Source organism: Copadichromis virginalis, linkage group LG20 (genome assembly GCF_057382275.1).
Source record: "Copadichromis virginalis isolate Kocher_CV1m ecotype Utaka linkage group LG20, C_Virginalis_male_GT1.1, whole genome shotgun sequence".
NCBI classification, from domain to species: domain Eukaryota; kingdom Metazoa; phylum Chordata; class Actinopteri; order Cichliformes; family Cichlidae; genus Copadichromis; species Copadichromis virginalis.
Genome location: NC_140637.1, coordinates 28,668,483 through 28,688,381, shown reverse-complemented (window position 1 = coordinate 28,688,381; position 19,899 = coordinate 28,668,483). Strand labels below are relative to the sequence as shown.

Here is a 19,899-nt window from a genome sequence, read left to right as displayed (position 1 = left end):
TAGGCTGCAAGATTAGGGGGCTTTGTACTTCTGAAAAGCTTCTGGATGGACCTTTTTTATTTTTTCTTCCTGCCTCGCCTTTATATCTTCACCGGGACTCCTCACCCTTCCTTAACCCTACCGCTCACTCCCTTCCTCCCCCCTTTCTGTCCTCCTGCAGCTCTGCGATCTGCTCCTTAAAATCTGCGATTATATCTGGCTAGACATTGAGAGGAGGGGATTAATAAGGCAGCTTGTCAGTGTGGGTTGACAGGGCTGCACTGTGAATTAGCAGACCAAAGAGGGGGCACGTTGAATGTTTACTGGGGTCTTCAGTGTCCGCTGATCTGGATATGGAGCCAACTTTCAAAGAGTTCAGGTCCCATCTGCACAATGTAAGGCTACAGCGCCAAGCCTGGGAACATTGTACTTAAATCTGAGTCTATTTTGTCCTCTTAAACTCCTTTCTTTATTGATGTATTGTTTTTGTGCATATTATTGCCTAAAATAGGCTCATGTAATGGGTATGGCATCTACCGCTTGCCTTCTATAGTTGTTTACATATCAGCTAGTCTGTCTAGCTTGTGCTCAAATCACTGCTGTGCACATACACACATATTTACACACACTTGCACAGACACACTGCTCCTCATGAGTACATGGAAACAATGACAGGAAGTACATTAGCGGGACTTCCATTGTATCTCCCCATACATTCACGCTTCCTGAGCCGGGTGTGGGTGATGGTGAGAGGGACACAGGGTGGAGTGAGGAGGTGTACACGGAGAGCTCCCCCAGTGCTTCGCCGCCCATTGTTGACATGGGGTGGGTGTATATGTCTGGGCCAGGAGATCCTTTAATCCTGCAGCCTTCTGCTGCATGTTGCATCAGCTATGGAGCTTCTTGAGCTCTCTGGCCTGGAAGTGTTGCGGTTGCTGACCTGCGGTCAGTTTTGTTGCTTCACCTCTGGGGATACCAGTAAGGATTAGGTCAGGGCAAGCTGGTCCTATGTCAGCACACGTGCTGTAAAACTGACTTTAACTCAATTAGTTGTCATGCCGCTGAGGGACAGATGGTGGGAAGGTGGGAGTCACCAAACCGCAGGAATGCCCACAACAGCTTCTGTGGTCATTTTAATTGTAACTGAAACAATAGTCAGGCAGGGAGCTGTTTATTCCAAGTGTGTGTGACTGTTTTGCCCTTTTTACTTTGACTGAGTCATTTAAATTGTTTTTGTATTTTAATGCAGACACTTTATGTCCTTGGCAGTTATTTTGTTCTGACTTTCTCTTTTCCCCCTCTTTTGCTTTCTGTGTTTAGGTTTGTCACCACCCAGACTGTCAAGACCTGAATAGCAAAAGCCCCCTCCACCTGTGTGAGTCATGTGACTCACGCTGCCATTCAGAGAATTCAGACAACATGCACTTTGACCGGCACCCCCGATTTGACTTGCAACCTCAAGGTAGACTTGCATGATTTCTTTATTTGGTATCCCTCCCTGAGCAGGATGACGCTGCAGGCCATCGCTGCGTAAATGTCAAGGACTCAGAGTTGTTGTTATTGTCTAAATAAGGCAGATCGTGTAAATCATTTTCCTCTTGCACAGCTCAACGTGCGTTTGTCGCGAAATTCCACATTTGCACATTTTGTAATTTGAGTGAGCGTTGTTACTTTTATTGAAGTAAAAATTTGTCTTCCACTCTATGCAGACAGTTTTGGCTTCAATCGTGCCAGCAAAGTTCCAGTCAGTTATTTTGTAGAAACTGTGCAACCCCAGTACAAAGCACCTTGAGGCAACTGTTGTTCTGATTTGGCACTATATAAATAAAATTGAACTGAATGGACATTTGTAGGGATGCATCCTTAAATGTACGGCCGAGCAACGTGCCCATATAAAAGAGAATCTGTATTGTTTTTAACACATGCTGTGAATGGAAGAATGAATAAGTTACAACAGTGATTTATGTGATCTATAGTGTAGGGATTTGTTTCGTTTGGTTTTATGTCTTTGCAAAAAGAAACCACGATGTAGTGGAAATGCAGGAACTGCAGGTAACTGTCACTGAACTTCCTTGTTTGTCGAAGGATGCTATGTTTTTGTTCTATATCTGAAGTAAAAACTGTTACCATTTACATAGACTGAGAGCAGAATTTTACAATAATCATCCAGACAGTCCTGTACAAACCAGAAAAATGATCTTTTCATTCTTTTGCAGTAAATAACTTTTAAGAAAAGTTGAATTAACTACCACTTATCTGTTTATTAACAATGCAAATTAAAATTTGTTACAATAAAGGTTAACTTAGTTGTGAAACAACACAGAGAATGACTGCTGTGATTTGTTAACCTTTAGCCTCCATCCTGGCTCGGAACGTATCCACACGCTCCTGTCCCCCACGGACCAGCCCCCCCTCGGACCTGGAGGAAGAGGATGAAGGGAGCAGTGACCGTGGGTCAGTAACCCTCTGTTATGTCATACCAGTGTTCCAGTTTTCCTCCTGCTTGCCTCTTTTCCTCTCTTATTCCCTGCATGCTATAGGATAAATTGGAGCCATAAAGCATGTCGCCTGTCAGATCTCATTAAAATTTGTGATGCAGACAGATGAAGACGGCACTTTCTCATATGTTGGGCTTTTTTGAAGTGCTGCTTCATGTTAGGGGTGATGATGTGTTTGACTGTTTTGCAGGGAGCGTAAAACAGTGGGGATGAAACTGGTGAAAAAGAAACCACGGAGACGACACACTGATGTAAGATGTCATGCAAACACTTTAACCCATGCTGTGTTCTTGGAAGGAATCCAGGAAGATTATATGATATAGACAAAGAGTTGTTAAATACAGCAGCTGCCATTTTTCTCTGTACCAAGATATGGCGTGATAGCACCTTCTAGGCTGTTCTTTGTCTGAGCCAGGCAGTGTAGTATGAAGGAGCCCCCCTGTGGCTCTGCTGAGAGCCTGCATACAGCCGGACAGCCCGTCCCACCTGTGTAAACTCACAGTCCCTCTGTTCTTCCTGCAGGACCCCAGTAAGGAGTGCTTCAGCCTCAAGTTTGACCTCAATGTGGACATAAAAACAGAAATTGTACCTGCTATGAAAAAGAAGACACTGCGGTGAGCATTGTGTTAAAAACTGAATTAAGAAGTTTTTAAAAACAGTTTATATGATAGTTACATTTTATTTCTCTTCGTCACGTCTTACCAGAGAGGTTCTAGGTCCTGTGTTTGAAAGGAATGGCATTGAGTTGTCCCGGGTGGTCTTGTTCCTCGATCAGTCTAACACGCCACTGTCCCTCAACTTCGAGGCCTACCGTTTTGGAGGACACTACCTCAAAGTGAAAGGTAAAACCAAACAAGTACTTAAGTTGATGTCAAATTATGAGTCACGATTCGTACAAATAGCACTTGTGGCTGATTTATCGCTGTCGACTGTTGCAGAAGATGAAACAACTTCTCAGCAATGAAATCTTTTTAGATATGCAAGACTAAAATTTATGGCTGTGTTTTATTACAAAGAGAAACTGGCCTGAACACAGAGCGAGTTTAAGGGCAGATGAAGGTTCAGGAAGAGCAGTGAAGAATAATCATCAGCACGACAGAGGCCAAAAGAGCAATACTGTAATTTTTCTACATCATATTTCCTGTGACCCCCTCACACGAATCCTGAGTATACGTTTCCCATAAAGACGCAGAAGCTTTATTTCACTGTGATATGACTGAAGCAACCAAAATACATCATGTACAATACTTTTAAAATCCTAATCAGTAAAAATTTTGTCCCAGGTTGATTTATTTTTTGTAATAACCCAATAATAAGCAGAACAAAGTCAAATGTTGCCAAATGTCTCCCCTTTAATTGCAGAAAATGCCTTCTTTTGATGCATTTTGCAGCCCTTCACCTGTAAATGACTATTGAATTTTGTCTCAAATTCATGAGCTGATCGCATGAGATTCGGTAAAACAAATAAAGATCATGCAAATCTCATCAACAAATCAAATTATTTCCTCTCTTCTTTAAAATAGCTGACATAACTGCAGGTCCGCAGCTTGTTTAGGATATTTTTTTGGTCAGTTATTCAGTTGCTGGACAAAAAAAAGACTGTAAGAAACCTCTTTAAATCAATTTCAATAGCACAATGAAATGACCCACAGGAAAAGTGGAGCTTTTGTTGTTTTTCCTAGAAACCGAGCAGTCTCGTCCTCGGCAGCAGCATTTTAGACGTTGCACTGTTCTTACCTCTGTGCCTCTTTAACAATGGTTAATCGAGACGAATGAGGCTGGCCAGTTTCCTCTCACACCCGTGTTTCTGACAAGCAGGAAAAAGGAGTGGACTGCGTCTTTTGTAATATACTAGTGATTAAAACTACACGTGGAAAATGTGTCACTGATCTGTTCAATCTTGTTCCAAAAGTCTCATGAAAATTCTCACTAATTTCACTGACTAAACAGCGATATGAGTCTTTAGACTTTCCCTAATTTTTTCCAGGGTGGAAACTGGGTGAAATGGCTCCTTCTCCACTGTTTCGCTTTTAGATGAAAGGCCCATTAGAGCCGCTCATAATGAGATCCAGTACCACGAGTAATTGCTCTTCTTTGAAATTGTCCCCTCCCACTCTCTCACCTCTTGACCACAGACTGGAGTTACATACAGTCTCAAAAATATACAGAGGTCAAAGGTAAACAGTTCACAGCTGTTCGGTCGCATGAAGTCTGAGAATCTATGTTGTTCTGCTCTAGTCTGTTCTGGTCCTGTAAACACTTGAAGTTAAATCATGGTCTCTCCTGAGTTTTAACATGAATTTAGTTAGAACTAGTTTTAGGTTTTCTCTTTAAGTGAGCACTTTCACCAGGGATATTTGTTTTTGTTGCATGATTTCTAAGATATTTACCTGAAAGGTGAGAAGTTTCCATTGCCCCAAAGTGACCCAAAAACACACCACTGCAGGTTTAATTTAAGCCCAACATTCGATTTGTATTAACCCGTCTACTGTGTTTTTAAGAGGCTGCAAAAATGTAAGAAAAACCATCACACCCCATTCTGTTGGGTGCTGGTCGGAGTTCAAAAAAAGTCCAAACTCAGAACAAAAGTCAGTTTGAAGAGAAAACTCTTTGGCATTTTTTCTGCTATAAAAGATAAATAATGACTTAAGACTTTTCCAGTATTTCTTCCACACAGCTTGACCTTTTTTTTTTTTTTTTTTTTTTTTTTTTTTTTTGTGTGTGTGTGTAGCTCGGCCAGGCGATGAGCTGAAGGTGGAGCAGGGCGTGAAGGACTTGCGGTCTCTCAGCCTGCCCAACATGAAGCCGCCTGGAGTCCAGAGCCCCTACATCCTCGCGCCAGGCAGTGAGAAGGTGGAGCATGGATCTCTCGGACGCCGCGAAAGCATAGATCTGTTGGTGAGTTACGTTTGGGACAAACGGGTAAATTTTTGAAAACGATTAGATTCGAACACCACCTCTGTGAACAACACTTTGCACATAGACACGCCCTTCATCCTTTTTTTGGTTTTGTTTTTGCGCCACAAGCTTTATCATTTTCCATATCACCTGTTTCTGTTGTCCATGGGCTCCTCCTCCTAGTATCTCATCATGATCTCATTATGACCTCATTGTCTTCCATTAGCGTTATCGGCACTGCAGAATCTTGGGCATCTATTTGAGCCTTCTGCCAGACTCAAATCTTCTGCCAGCTCTTCGTGCATCTATGAGCACACACGCATGCATGTGCATGCCGCGTCGTACTGCCGACTGAACCTTTGAATCTCACATGATGATGAGTCACTCAGGAACTCTCTCTGCTATACTTCAGCTCTTCCTGCAGCACCAGGAAGCGCCTGTTTTGTTACTGATGAGTGATGCTAAAAGGCCAATAGAGGCTTGCAGGATCCCGATCCACTTGGCTGCCAAACACGCAGCTTGGAAATGGTGCAGACGGTCATCGGGTTCAAGTTGTGGCAAATAATGTGCTCGCTGTAGCTCTCGAAACAGTTTTCAGCATGCAAACTTTGATTTTTAGCACAAATAGACATTAGTCAGGCTTTAGCACTGGCACTGTATCTAATCCTCCCTTAATCTGTGAAATGTTTTTGATTATTGCTTGAAACACTGTTTAGTCTGTAAAAAATCATGAAAAATGTTCCTAACAGCTTCCCAGAACGCAATATAATGTAATCAGATAGCGACGCTGCTCACTAAACACCCACCCGTGCAATGTTGTGACATGTCCCAAACTTTCGATATACTTCACAATAACAGTAGCAGATTTTTCTCCCTGAACCTTTTGGATTTTTTGAAACAATGGGCTTTTCATTTCAGGCAAAGTCAGGCTATTATTTCTAATTGCAACCACAGATTTTTGCCACGTGAAACAACTGTCTGTTGCAAATTAGCTTAGCTCCATGTCTCTGTTTGGAAAGCTTGTCTTGTTCTGAATTTAGAGCTGACTGATCATCAATTAAGGGTCTTGTTCTTAAAAGACAAGTACCAACACGTTCTGTCTGGAGCTTCTGCAGAGAAGAGTAAAGGTCCCCAAATCCCATAAAGAGCTGAATTGTGTTAAACTGTGATTGCATGCAGACGCTGCTTAAAAATGTGGGAATGCCTTGAGTGGATGTGACAGTCACGAATGACACTTTTAAAAGAAAAAAGGTTGTTTGGGTGAGAGGTCAGTGGCCTATTTTGTCTGGCCAATAGTCTGAAAATTATAAGTATATTAAGATATACACACTGGCTACTTTATTAGGTACACTTTGCTAGTGTAGTAGTTTCACATGATTTGAGTTTTGCGACATGTTGTGTTACAATGTTGGAAGCAGCCATCAGCAGAATGGATGCACTGTGGTCATAAAGGGATGGACATGATCAGCAACAATGATCAGGTAGTATTTCAATTGGTACCAAACTGTGCCACTTTGGTGAGCCTGTGTGAATTTTTGCCTCACTATCCTGTTCTTAGCTGACGGGAGTGGCACTTGGTGCGGACTGAAGCTGATTCAGCTTCACTCGCACCTCGGGGAGTGGTTGAAGCAAGATGGCGCCTGTGTTTGGCTTTGCCGCTTGTGCCGTTAGTACAGCTCGCTGATATAGTTTTATACTGGCCGCTATTGTCACTTGCAATATTATTTTTACCGTCCTGTGTTTTGATTTTGTCTCTGCCACCAATACTTATGATTGGGGCACACTGTTGTATATCAAAGATTCAATGGAGAGCTACTTTGACAGCTGGGACAATTACAGGAAATTTTTCCCTCCACCCTTTGTGTGTTCCTCACCTGAGTGCATGTTACCGTACATATCGGTGGGATTTAACACGAAGAAAAGAAGAAGTAGGGGAACCAGGGCCGGTGTCCAGGTGCGACTGAGAAGGTACCGAAGATTAGCTTCTTGGATGTGGGAAGATTCCCGGTGCTTACGACCAAAGAGAGGATCTCATATCACTCAAGTTTTGGCCTCCCTTCACTGTTAAATTTTAGTTCTAACCTTTAGGGCCCTACATGGTCAAGCTCCTCAATATTTATCTGACCTGCTGAAACCACATTCATCTTCTCGGGCTTTAAGGTCATTAGATCAGAGACTGCTGGTGGTACCGCCCACTCGTTTTAAAACTCGTGGTGATCGGGCCTTTCAGACTGTGGCACCGCGGTTGTGGAATTCTCTTCCACTGTCTCTTCGCTGCACGGACTCCATTGATTCTTTTAAAAAACAGCTGAAGACCTTTTTATTTAGAAAAGCATTTGATTAATTTCCTCTTATGCTGTTTTTATAGTTTTATATTGTTTTATTTGCTGTTTTATTTACTGTTATATTGTTTTATATTTCCATTTCCTGTGTTCTAAAGCACTTTGTGATTTTTTTTTTTTTTTTTTTTTTTTTAAATCTGTGAAAAGCGCTATATAAATAAATTTTACTTACTTACTTACCTTTCTTGTAACGAGCGGTTATTTGATTTACTCTCAATACTTGATCAGCTCAGTTTGGTCATCCTGCTGGCCTCTGGCATCAACAAGGAATTTTCAGAAAAGTTGCACTTGTTTTTGTGCGTTGAGTTGCTGCCATGTGATTGGCTGATCAGATATTTCTGTATATGTCTGTATGACTGAAACTGTAATCAGCATCAGCTGGTGCAGTATCTGGTTGCAATTAAATAAGATTTTCTAGATGATGCTATTTAGAAAAAAAAACTTATTATAAGCAGTCTCTCCATAACATTGCTTTGACTGATGTTCTGAACAACATAGTATGAGTGGTGACTTGTATTGTCGTGTTTGCTTGTTTGTTATAAGCAGATATTCAAGTTTTCCCATAATGTGGTCATCACTTTCCAGTCTAGTAGCATGTCTTTGTGTACTGGTTGAGAGTAACCCCATATCCTGAACCAGTGTAGTAAGATTTGTCACATACTACTTGTACTGTAGTTTACATTTGTAGTTTTCTCAAGTTCAGTCAGTTTTGCTTTGTCAGATGTCATTTAAGTTCCGTCAAACATTGGTTGCTAATCATCCCAGAGGCAAGTCGGCACGTCGAGTTTGATTGTGTGTGTTCGTATACGCGCTGTGAGCAGATGTCATTGTTGCCTTGGGCAGCAGAACGGGTAGAGGCTTGGTTAAAGCGTTTTATGGGTAATCTGTGAAGGTAAGTCATGAAGACGAGTCATCAAGCTGTGAAATAAACACTGGAGGTTGCTCAGGAACCCAGTTTTAGTCATACAGTCTGACCTGTTGCACAGTGGAATATTTTGCGTTCTTTACAGGACTCTTACTACTGAGCTTCAGTACCCACAGTGCTGGCTCATGCTCGTCGGCCTTATTTACGCTGAATTTGAAAGAGTAATGAGAGTGACAACCCCAGTGCAGTCCTCATGGTGGCAGTAAAGTGCATAGCTCTACCAGAAGACACAGTAGTTTATCTCAAAATGTTAAGACACTCCTCTTGAGTAGTGGAAAAAGTGTTTAGAAACTTTAGAAAAAGTTTGTTTTTTTTAATCGGCATGACTATATGGGAATTTCTTTATTTATATTTTATAATAGGTACCAAAAGGAAAACCTTTCACATGAGGGACAAAAATGAAAACTGACCCTGAATGACTCTGACCTTCAGCCCCTTGGGCAGAACTTTCAAATTAAAAACAGACCTGAGTCTGTAATGGAAATCCCTGAATGGCGTCAGAAGCACATCTGAAAAGCATTGTCAGTGAACACAAATTCTTGGTGTACCTAGAGTTCACAGTTCAGACTTCACTATGCAGAGAAAAAAAGTGTATAAACAAGATCATCTTATCTGGGTCCAAGCTGGTGTAAAATAGACCGAGGTTTTTAGAAATCACGGGCGCCACGACCTGTGGGCTAAAGAGCAAAGGTGGTGAAGGTGGATGGCCATCTAGTTGTGTTGATATGGGGGTTTATCACTGTATCACCTGCACACGTGTAACGGTAACACTGATGCTGAAAATTGTAATATATACAGTTCTGAGAAAAATGTTGTTCAGACATTTTTAGACCTGGCAAAACCACAATGATGCCATTCGATGCATTATCAAAGGAACAATATGGCGAAGCTGACGCCAGCCTGCTGAGAAACTGAAATCTTATATTTAGCAGGAATGCTGAGAAATCAGTTTCAGATTTGCATGAACTGGTTTCCTCATTTCCCAAATGCTAAAACACAATGATGCAACAGAGTGGTCAGCATTTCCTCATCTTTCCTAACAGTTCTGACACGGCATCACGGGTTCTATTTTCTGGAAATGGGAAGCCAGTTTAATGATTTAGAAGAAAGGGAAGAAACCCTGTGATTCACTTTGGTTAGTGGCCCGTATTTTATGTCAGCTGTAGCTTGGAACTTTGTTTGAGCACTGAGGAGCGTCTTTGTGTCTCTATGATAGCAGTTTTGGCACTAACTGTTCAACGCACGCATATCTGAGTGTGGAACGACATCAGCTTGTGGCCAAACCCTGTCCCTTCTCGACAGAATTAACCCTTTTGTCTAAATGAGGCGTTTCATGTTTATTATCACATGGTTCCTATATTATGGTTCCTGGCACTTTTATGATAGGCTAGAAATAGCTTTCGTGATCGAGAATGATTGTTTTATGATGCTGATTATGAAAGATGCAATCCAGCCCTGCTGATAGTTTCCATATAGCCCTGTATGCAACCTCTGCGATGCACTTAATTGCACCATTTGCCAGTTATTTCGTCCTTTGTACCTTTTGCACCACATCCCCTTTGATTAAGGGTGCCTTCTGACCTGCAGAAGACCTGAGGTCCAGCTAATTCATTTGTGTTTATAAGGGTTGTTTGTTTGTTTATTTGTTGATCAACTGTAGTTACATAATTTTATTAAGTTCAAATCTCTGGAAGCTGAGACCCTTCCCCATTTATTTGGTAAGGTGACCTTATTAATCCCAAGGGTTAGTGCCCAGATTGATATCAAAATTGAGCAAAAAGAAAACTTAAAAGATGTTTAAATGTTTCTCTCACTGTTAAACAGAAGCTTCGAGATGCAAAGTCAGAGTCACAAGCTTGTTTTCCCTTTTCCCTACAACAGAACCTGAGATCTTTCACTTTTACAGCTCTCATAAAGATAAGGCAGCCATGTTCCAGGACCTTGTCACTGTCAGAAAAACATGATTGATGATGATAACTCTGATTAGTGTTCTCACCGTTGTAATATAAAGTCCATTTGTTGCCATAGAACTGTAAATACAACACAGAAGCGGCTGACCTCTGGTAGTTTGCCTTGCTCCTCTGACTGGGTGTGATTCAGGCTGAATAAAAGAATTCAAAAATCTTTCAACTTTAAACACTATTCTTTTATCAAGAGGTCGCAAATCCAGTGTCGGGGTTCGGTTTACAGTTTGCAGTTGGATTGTGTTAGCTTTCAAAGGGAGCTGGTGTTGGGTAATGGATCCTCCATATGTGTTTTAGGGCTCTGGCCTCCCATAATGCACTCTGCCCTCACGTTAGGAAAAACATTTGGTAATCCTTTTGTGACACAGAAGAAAAAGCTGGAGAAAAAGCTGGCACTGAGCTTCTGGTGAAATTTATGTACCAGTCCCACATCCGAGCACTTTTCATTTAAGATTTGACACGTTTAGCTTCTCTTTGTAAATATTTTTGGTGAAACTTGATGTTTTGAAACCTGTTATGCTCATGACCAGCTATGTGTTTTTGTTACCAGCTTCTATTAGAGTAGTTTTACACGATTCACAGATCAAAATAATCCTGATTTATTGTGTAGTGCGCTTTGGTGCAGCTCAGTTTATTCACTGTCTTAAGTCGATTTATCTCCTCTCCCTTTAAGGCAATGCGTCCTTTAACTCTCTCCTGAGTGGCTGAGCTCCATAAACATAATATTTGAACAGCTGATGTGTCGGGCTTCTGTGCTTGCAGCCACAGCTGCAATTATCATAGTCTGCAAGGCTGACACTATTGGAAAAAAACTGTGTAAAGCAACGTTTTTAGAGCTTTATAATTCTTTGTATAATTCTTTAACACATCACAGCCTGATGACTAATTATTAAGAAAAGAAAATGATTGATGCAGCGATCCAAAATATAAACCAGCATCCTAGTTTGGATTTCAAAGATATCCTTTGTGCATCCATTATGGCATACAAAAATTGCATTTCTACCATAGTTTTGCAGAAAAAAAAATGTAATTAACACATTGAAATACTTTATTTTATTAATATTAATACTAATACTTGTATGTGCTGGACACACGTTGTCTCATACTACATTTCTGTTCTCAGTTTTTAATCATCAGAGGCTTTGAGTTTCGAGAAAGCAGCTCTCTTATTCACAAGGGCTCGCCCTTGTGAATAAGAGAGTAGTTTAAAAGAGTAGTTTAACTTGTCAGATTCTTGGTTTGTAGGGATTTGCGTCTCCTCCTGGGATCAAACCAGGGGCTTGTTAGGCGAATGTGTAAACCACTACACTGCCTCATGTTGCGTTTGCTGACTTTAGATATTGTGACAGTTTTATATTGAGTGTGTGGAGACTCTGTAGGCAAACTGGTGTGGATCCAGGCTGCGGGGCAGGGCTGCTGTGATGTGTCTGCGGACCAGCTTCTCAAAGCATTTCATTACCACTGGGGTGAGTGCCACCGGTCTGTAGTCATTCAGGCCGGTGATGTGGGGCTTCTTAGGCAAGGGGACTATGGTGGAGGACTTCAGGCAGAGTGGGACAGTCGCCTGTGCGAGGGATTTGTTGAAAATCCTGGTGAAGATCCCAGCCAGCTGTCCTGCACAATCCCTCAATATTCGACCTGGCACACCATCAGGACCCGCCGCCTTTCTCGGGTTAACAGCCTGCAGCATGCGCCTCACCTCGTGCTCTTCCAGGGTGAGGGTGGTGCTGCTATGGGTGGCGTGTTGCTGCTGTGGCTCCAATACCTCCGGTACCCTGGTCTCAAAGCGGGCAAAGAAGATATTCAGCTCCTCTGCCAGCTCCAGGTCACCGTCCGCAGCTCCGAGATTGATCTTATAGTTGGTTAGGTGCTGGATGCCTTGCCACACCTGCCGGCTGGTATTACTCTTCAAATGGTCCTCGATCCTCCTCCTATAGTCCCCCTTTGCCTCTCTGATGCCTCTCTTCAGGTTGGATCGGGCTGTGGTGTAGTAATCCCTGTTGCCAGACCTGAACGCAATGTTCCTCTCCTTCAGCAGCTGCCTGACCTCCCGGGTCATCCAGGGCTTTTGGTTGGGATAAGCCCGGATCCGTTTGACTGCTGTAACAGTGTCTATGCAGTGTTTTATATAGCAGAGGACACCGTCTGTGAACATTTCCAAGTCCTGATGTTCAAAGATATCCCAGTTAGTCCTGTCAAAACAGTCCTGCAGCTGCTGAGAGGCACCCTCTGGCCATATGGTAATATTCTTTGTGATGGTAAGAGCAGTTTTCTTGAGGGGGGCATATGCAGGGATTAGAAACAGTGACAAGTGGTCAGACTGACCCAGATGTGGCAAAGGTCTGGCCCTGTAGCCCATTTTGATGTTGGAATAAACTTTGTCCAGAATCTTGTCACCCCTAGTGGCACACTTGACGTGCTGGTGGAATTTGGGGATTGTAAGAGTAACAGTCTGGTATTCGCCATGCCGCCACAGTTGATAATGTTGTTTCATAACAGACGGGTTGCTGGGAAAATACTCTGGAATTGCTGTAGCTAACAAAAGGCCAAAAAAAGCCTTCAGGACTTGAGAAACTTGATAATGTAGACAGACTAATTGTCAGCTGATGACACAGAGTTGGGAGTAATGTTATGTCTCCTTTTATTTTTACGCATTTTAGTCACCTTTAGAGTGTTTTTTGTTACTGTATTCGTGTTGCAGGAATCGACTCATACAGTGCCCTCAGTGTGCTTTCGTTTGTTTTGAAATGCAAGAGAAACTGACAGGAGCAATTGTCTTTATTTCCTTTTAAATCAGGTCATACAGTGTGTTTCAGTCCCCGTGTTACACAGCTGTGGATGTTAATGTGGTGCTCTTGTGTTTCAGACTATCACATCAAGGACTCGTCTTTCACTGTCTGACCTGTAAGATAGATCAAAGCTGCCCAGTTTGCAAACTAACAAAGAAATCATTCTGAATGACAATGCTTCAGTCAGCAGCGGTCACGCAGGGTCATTACTGCTGGATTGATCTTAAGAACTGAACAGAAACATGAGCGCTTTGTTTGAAAAAATAGGGTGAGAAGTGCCTCTGATTGACCTGATAAGTATGAATGTTAGACTTTGATCTCTTGCGTGCACACGGTGCCATTTCATTCGTGACATCAGCTCTAGCTAATAGATCACTAATCACTATATATCCTTTATATCTTATTAAAAAACAGACATCTTACTGTAGATTTGAGTTGTAATTCCTCTCTGGATAATGAATTATTTGATTAATTCTAGTAAAATTATTTTTCCTGGCAGATCAGCCAAATATATTAAAATTTAAGTTCCTTTAATCTGAGGATTTTTCAATGGCTTTGCCTTTTGACCTATTAGTGCGCAATAAGGACGCTGATATTTTGTTAAGTGAATAATCAAGGAAGCGATTGATAGATTCACTGATAAAAAAAATAATCGTTAGTCATTCTCCAGTGGAAATTGGCTATTTTAGCTATCGGTACGTTTCAGACTAATCGTTAGCATTTGTGGCTTCTTAAGATTATTTGTAAAAAGTCCCAGTAATGGTGTATCTGGACCTATTAGATCTATTAGCTGCTGAAACTAGCTCATTTTTCTGTGTGAATACTTTAGATGATTCATGTCTTTTGTAGAATTACAGTAATTATGTTAGCTGTTAAGAGTCCATTATGAATTCCCCATATAGTGTGGGAGGTGCCAAAACCTGAGAAGGGTGAGGAGGCGTGTTCGTGTGCTGGAAAGACAAAGGACTTCCCCTAATGCCTGGAGGAGGAGATTTCTGCAGAGCAGACACACACACACACACACACCTTTATGATTGTGATTGTGTGACCTTTGGTCTTCAGTACACAGTACCTGAAGGCTTAGGCAGACAGAGTGAGACTTATGCAAGAGAAGAAAGTGTGATGCTTCTCTCCGCTTGCACTGTTGTCAGGACTGTGCTTTCCTGGAAGTGCCTCTGCTTTTCTGATTACTCTGGACCCTTTTTTCCCCCAAATCGGGGGTCTTATTTATTTAATTTAATTTTTTTTCCTGTGGAAAATGGTTCGCTTTGTCCGTCTTACATCCTGGCGCAGCTGGGACCTACTGAATGTGCACACGGAGATTCCTGAACCACCGACACCAACATTAACTGAGAGTCAGGTGAGAGGCCTGTTGATTGGTCAAAGTGCAGTGGAAGATATGAGTATTTTTACTGCTTTTCTTTGTCTAAAAAAATTATGTTTTTGTTTTTTAGCTGCAGTGAACAAATAATCGAGTCATTTTTTTAATCAAATGATTGCTTTTTTAAAAAATGGCAAATATTTGGCACGTGTGTGTTGACTAACGTGGAGTTTCTCTCAGCTTTAATTTCCTGGTTAAGCACACGTTATGTGTGTTTTACTGCTTAAGCTGGTGTGTATTCAAGCTTTGAGGAAGGTCAGTGTGCACACTTTTTCCCATCGTTAATCAACTTTCCTGATCAAGGGAAGTTGTTATCAGTTGCATAAAGGTAGTTGAAGGGGCACAGTGAGTAATGGGGGGGGGGGCACTACTTTTCTCTTTGTCACCACTTACTTCAATACAATCCCTTCCCATTTTATGATTGTTCTTCTTTACAGGCCAAGGTTGATGCTACAAACTACAGTGATAAGATAAGGCTGTGTGGGCAAGCTCGGTGCTTGATATCATTAACCTGACTGGCCCCAACTAGACCTGCTGAACAAGTCTGTTCCCAAATTGTGTTGCTTTATAACAGAGACCGCTCAGGTCAGGTTTACACAGTAGGCCCGAGGAAAAGCTTGTAAACATAATTAGTTGGGCAGAAATGAGTTGAGCGGCTTAATGTTTGCCACCAGATCCTCATTATGCCACCAAAACATAGGATCATAGAATATGTCTGTGTTGTCTGGTACCAGGATGGTGCTATTGGATCCTTTGAGTCCTATTAGTAGCAGGTTATGGCTGGGGTCTGTAGAGTTTGGGAACCAAACCAGCACCAGGTTTTGCAGTATGGCAGGGTGTGTAGCTGTGCTTGTTGGGGAGTGTCATCAAACCATTGTGTGTGCCAGGATTCAAAGTAATCCAGAAAAACATTGTGTTGCAGGCGTTGTAACAAGAAGACCTATGTTAGTTGGTTTTATTATTGTGACTCATCTATATTTGGTCTGACTGAAGAACTAATGGGCAGTGTAATTACTAAGATAAATATAATTTCTTTGACTGTAATGTTTAGAGTTGTTACCAACTGTTGTATAGTTCTTGTAGTCAAGATCTATTGTTATGCTAATTATAATAATCTGATTAGATTTATTCAGTATGCCAAAGTGCCAATTACAACTTTTGTTTGATCTTCAGCCCAAAACCCAAATATCCTGAGATACTGACAAAAAAATAGCTAATGTAAACTCACACAATCCCAACAATCTCTGGACTTAATTCTCTCGTAATCTACTTTATCTAGAAAGTTCTGAGCCTTTTCTTTTTGAGAAGCTGTGCGCCCGCTCGAGCTTATCTGCTTGGCATAAGCAGCATTTTGAATGTGCTAAAACAAGCAAGTAAACAAAGGGGATTTCCCTTTTTGTCATTATTGGGGAATTTCTTTCCTTGTTTTGACTCCGTTGCCTGGCATTGTTTAAGGATCTCTAAAGCAAAACAGCGATTAAAGATGGCAAAGAATAATGGCTTTGCGTCCAAATAAGAGTAAAAAAAGAAGTATCCAAACTGCAATCTGCTTGCACTACAAGCAGGGCTAATCGGGGGGTGAATCCTTTGGGGGAGGGAAGAAAACCAAAGTGTGCCTGATTCACAAGCAGGGAGTTGATAGTTTATTTGTACTTCAGAGCAGCCTGTTGAGACTAAAGACCATTTGGCATCACCACAAGTACCAGGATGCTTGTTCAAACCAGGGAGCTCCCTGAAAGCTGCCGCAAAAGCTCCACCTCCTAATATTCAGATCAGCCTCCTCTGGTGCCTCCTCTTTCCTGCCCAACACAATGAGGCAGGATCCTCCTGGTTGCTATGACTTCTGGCCAGTGCGTGTGTGAAATGCAAGCAGGCTGGGCGCCTCAGTGAGTAGGTTCACCGCTGACTGTCGGAACAGCAGGGCAGGACACAGATACGTCCCGGCTCAAAGAGAAGCTGCGATCGGACTCTGCAGGACGCGGCGGGTAACCCGGATCCTGTCAGCTGGAATAGGCGTTTGCAGACTTATTGAAGTTCAAGTTCTGATGATGAAATAACGTGGGAGTGTTGTAGCTGTCATTCGACTTCTTTGACTGACTTTGCATCGGCTGAACTGAACAACGAGGACGACGTGGATGTGTGTTTCACAGTGGAAGTGGAAAGAGAGGAGGCGAGAGGTTGACAGAGAGCAGCAGCTGGCTCCAGAATGGGCTGCGATCCATGAATCCAATTGAAGGATTAGGATGGTTTTTGTTACTTTTGACATGCCGCTGGCTTCAATGGTGAGCACTGTTAATATGGTGGGAAACTGCTGATGGCATTTATCCCTTGGTGGTTATAATTACAACTTCCTGGCCTTGAGGCTGAAAGTGGTTTCCTCAAAAACAGGTTTTTAAACTGTTCACGGTGTTCATTTCTGATCCAAAGTTTCCTTCATGTATGCCATCTGATATGTAGAAATACTTTAGCTGCTTTTCTTTGCCATTATTACAGCCTCCTTTAAATGTATAAAACCCTGTTCTTTGATTGCCTCGTACAGCAAAGTCAGACAAATGAATCAGGTTTCAGTTTGACCAGTCGTGCGCTCTCAGTAGCACAGGGTTCAGATTTTCCCTGTTTGACCATGGGGACTCGGCACTTCCTACCACCTGTGTCCTTGACCAGTTGGACCAACAAAAAGTCCCTAAATGGCTCCATGCTCGTTTCCCTTTCAACTAAAGCGCCTCCAAATTTGTCCCTTTCCCCTCTTTCACTTTAGTTTTTGTTTTAAAGCCAAGATGTCACTCTGCAGTTAGGTCACTGCTCTCTTTGGTAATAACTCCTGAAAGATGAAAGGACTAAAAATTTAGATTTACTTACTCATTATGCAACCCTGTATAGGACACTTATGCACCTTCATTGTAGTTAAGTGGTACCATTAAGGCCCTCCTGAAATGAGTCTTCACAATGCAACATTTCAGTCAGAGTTTTTCATTTTTTAGCTTCAGTTTACATTCCATTGTGTAACATATACATGCTAGAAACGTTTATGGTGACAGGCAGTTATCATTACTTTATCTTGAAAACCATTTACATTTTACAAGTAATCAAGGCTTTTTATCTAGTCTTCTTGTTCCTGCAGTTTCCCCTAAAGTAAAAGTCAAGTGCAGTCTTAGTTTGCTTTAATCTGTGGTACATTTTATAATTTGATAGTCCTCAAATTATATGTCAGTTATTTGTAATAGTAAACTTTAGGCTGTGATGAATTAAAACTGGCTGTTTACTATTTTGTGAAATTTCACGAGTCAGACAGTTTTGGACCAGAAGAATTGGAAAGTGCATCTGTGATATCCATCAGTGCAGCAGCTTGGTGTTTTTACCACATTGTGTTTGTGTAGGCTTGTTTGTGTTTCTGGGGGGGTGATGAGTAAAAGAATTTCACTGGAATGGACGGCGAGTTTCAGAAATGGTGTCAGTGTCCAGGAATGTGAGTTCCTTTTGCTGTGTTTGAAGTGTGGCAGGGTGTCGATGTCCTGCCTCTTGCTGACTCCTGACCAGCAGATTCTTCAGCATTGACACTCCGACGACAAAAACAACTGCTTCCTCAGATACTGAGGTGGCCCCTGTTTGTTTGCTTTGCTGCTGCTCGTAAAGTGTACAGAGATTGCATGAGCGAGGGCGCACGCCAGGGCCTGCTGACAGGGTAACAATGGACAGGGAACAATGGCCAGACTCGGCCGTCTGTTCTTTTGGAACAACCTCCCGCCTGCTCCTTGTGATGCAGTGAACATACACAGCGAGGAAGTGGCAGTCCTTCCCTCTCCTGTTTGTGTCCAGGCATTTGGATAGTTTTAACGGTCCTGTTGATGTCATCCCTGGCTCAGAATTCCCCTTTCAGATTTCCTGTTTGTCCTATCATTTCGTCATTGTCTCTTTCGATGCGTCTGGCTGGAAACAGTTATAATTCCCCTCATTCACTCATTGGATCTTTTTTTTCCCTCCTATTACGGTCTATCATGTAACTGATTTTTGTCTGTTCTCTCTGTCTCGCAGGGTCAGGCCCGACGGAGGAAGAACATAACAGAGTTTCTGGGTGAGGCGAATATCCCAACCCCAGATGCTCTGGGACAGATCGGTGGCTCTCTACCTGCTGTAGGGGCTGGGCCCGACAGCTGGAAGAACCGTGCTGCCAGCCGCTTCAGTGGCTTCTTCAGTTCCAACGCTGGAGCGGGGTCTTTTGGCAAGGTAATGCCGACAGGGTTGCGATCACATGATCACAGAAGCGAGTGCAATCTCGTTCCAAGTGAAAGTGCTGCACTTTCTTTTGGCTATAAAGGGCTGTAGGAGGCAGGCTTGTTGCCCAGACGATGTCTGAGATTAAGAAAACATTAAAAAAACAAACAGAACAGTAGCAAGCAGCAGTGGGAGGGGGTCAGAAGGCCATATCCCCCTTGAGCCCTGGTGAAGTCATTTCCTTTCAAAGTTCTCCTGACTTGTTGGCTCACATACTTTCCACCCAGCAGCTCTGGAAATGAGTAGGTAGAGGAAAAGCCTTCTGTTAGCACTCAGTTTTATCCACTCTTATCTTGATTTTTAAAACACTATCCTTTCTGGAAATTTCCTACTTTTAACTTTTTATCACATGGCTGATAAACAAGTTTATCATAAGGAATGGAAAATAGGGAAGGCGTAAACCTGGCTCTGTTTAAAAGGAACGCCGTCTGCCTTTCAGCTCTCGTTAAAGATCGCAAGGTTAACCTAAGCAAAGGCTTTCTCTTTCTGGATCAGAGGTTTTTGAAAATGATAATCAACTTTGATTCTAATGAAGGACAGGCACGCGCCCACACACAAACATGCCTTCCATTGTATTTCATCCCCTGAGGTCACATCCTTAACAGTGGCAGATGTCAAATGGAGACAGTTTCTGTCAGTCACCTGTCATTGCTGGGCCCATCCCTTTTCAATTTATTTGTTCCCCTTAAATCCCCTCAGGGCCAGAGATCCTGCACCTGGGTCTGGACCTTTGGCATCCTCCATATTGTAGGGTTAAACAACATTGAGCTGCTTTCACACCAAACTTTAGCGAGAAGTCCTAACTTTGGATCTTTTTCCCCCCATACATTTCTGACTTTTTGTTGACTGTT

At 42.3% G+C, this 19,899-nt stretch overlaps 1 protein-coding gene across 4 annotated transcripts in view; it reads left to right on the top strand.

The window, feature by feature from the left end:
- plekhg5b (pleckstrin homology domain containing, family G (with RhoGef domain) member 5b) overlaps positions 1-19,899 on the top strand; it is a 77,063-nt gene that overhangs the window by 49,732 nt on the left and 7,432 nt on the right. For all 4 annotated transcript variants that reach the window (XM_085443215.1, XM_085443214.1, XM_085443216.1 and 1 more), the window contains 7 exons: positions 1,300-1,441; positions 2,334-2,433; positions 2,668-2,728; positions 3,000-3,091; positions 3,183-3,319; positions 5,209-5,375; positions 18,809-19,000. In XM_085443215.1, coding sequence (XP_085299341.1) covers positions 1,300-1,441; positions 2,334-2,433; positions 2,668-2,728; positions 3,000-3,091; positions 3,183-3,319; positions 5,209-5,375; positions 18,809-19,000 — 891 coding nt within the window. The remainder of the gene's footprint in view (positions 1-1,299; positions 1,442-2,333; positions 2,434-2,667; positions 2,729-2,999; positions 3,092-3,182; positions 3,320-5,208; positions 5,376-18,808; positions 19,001-19,899) is intronic.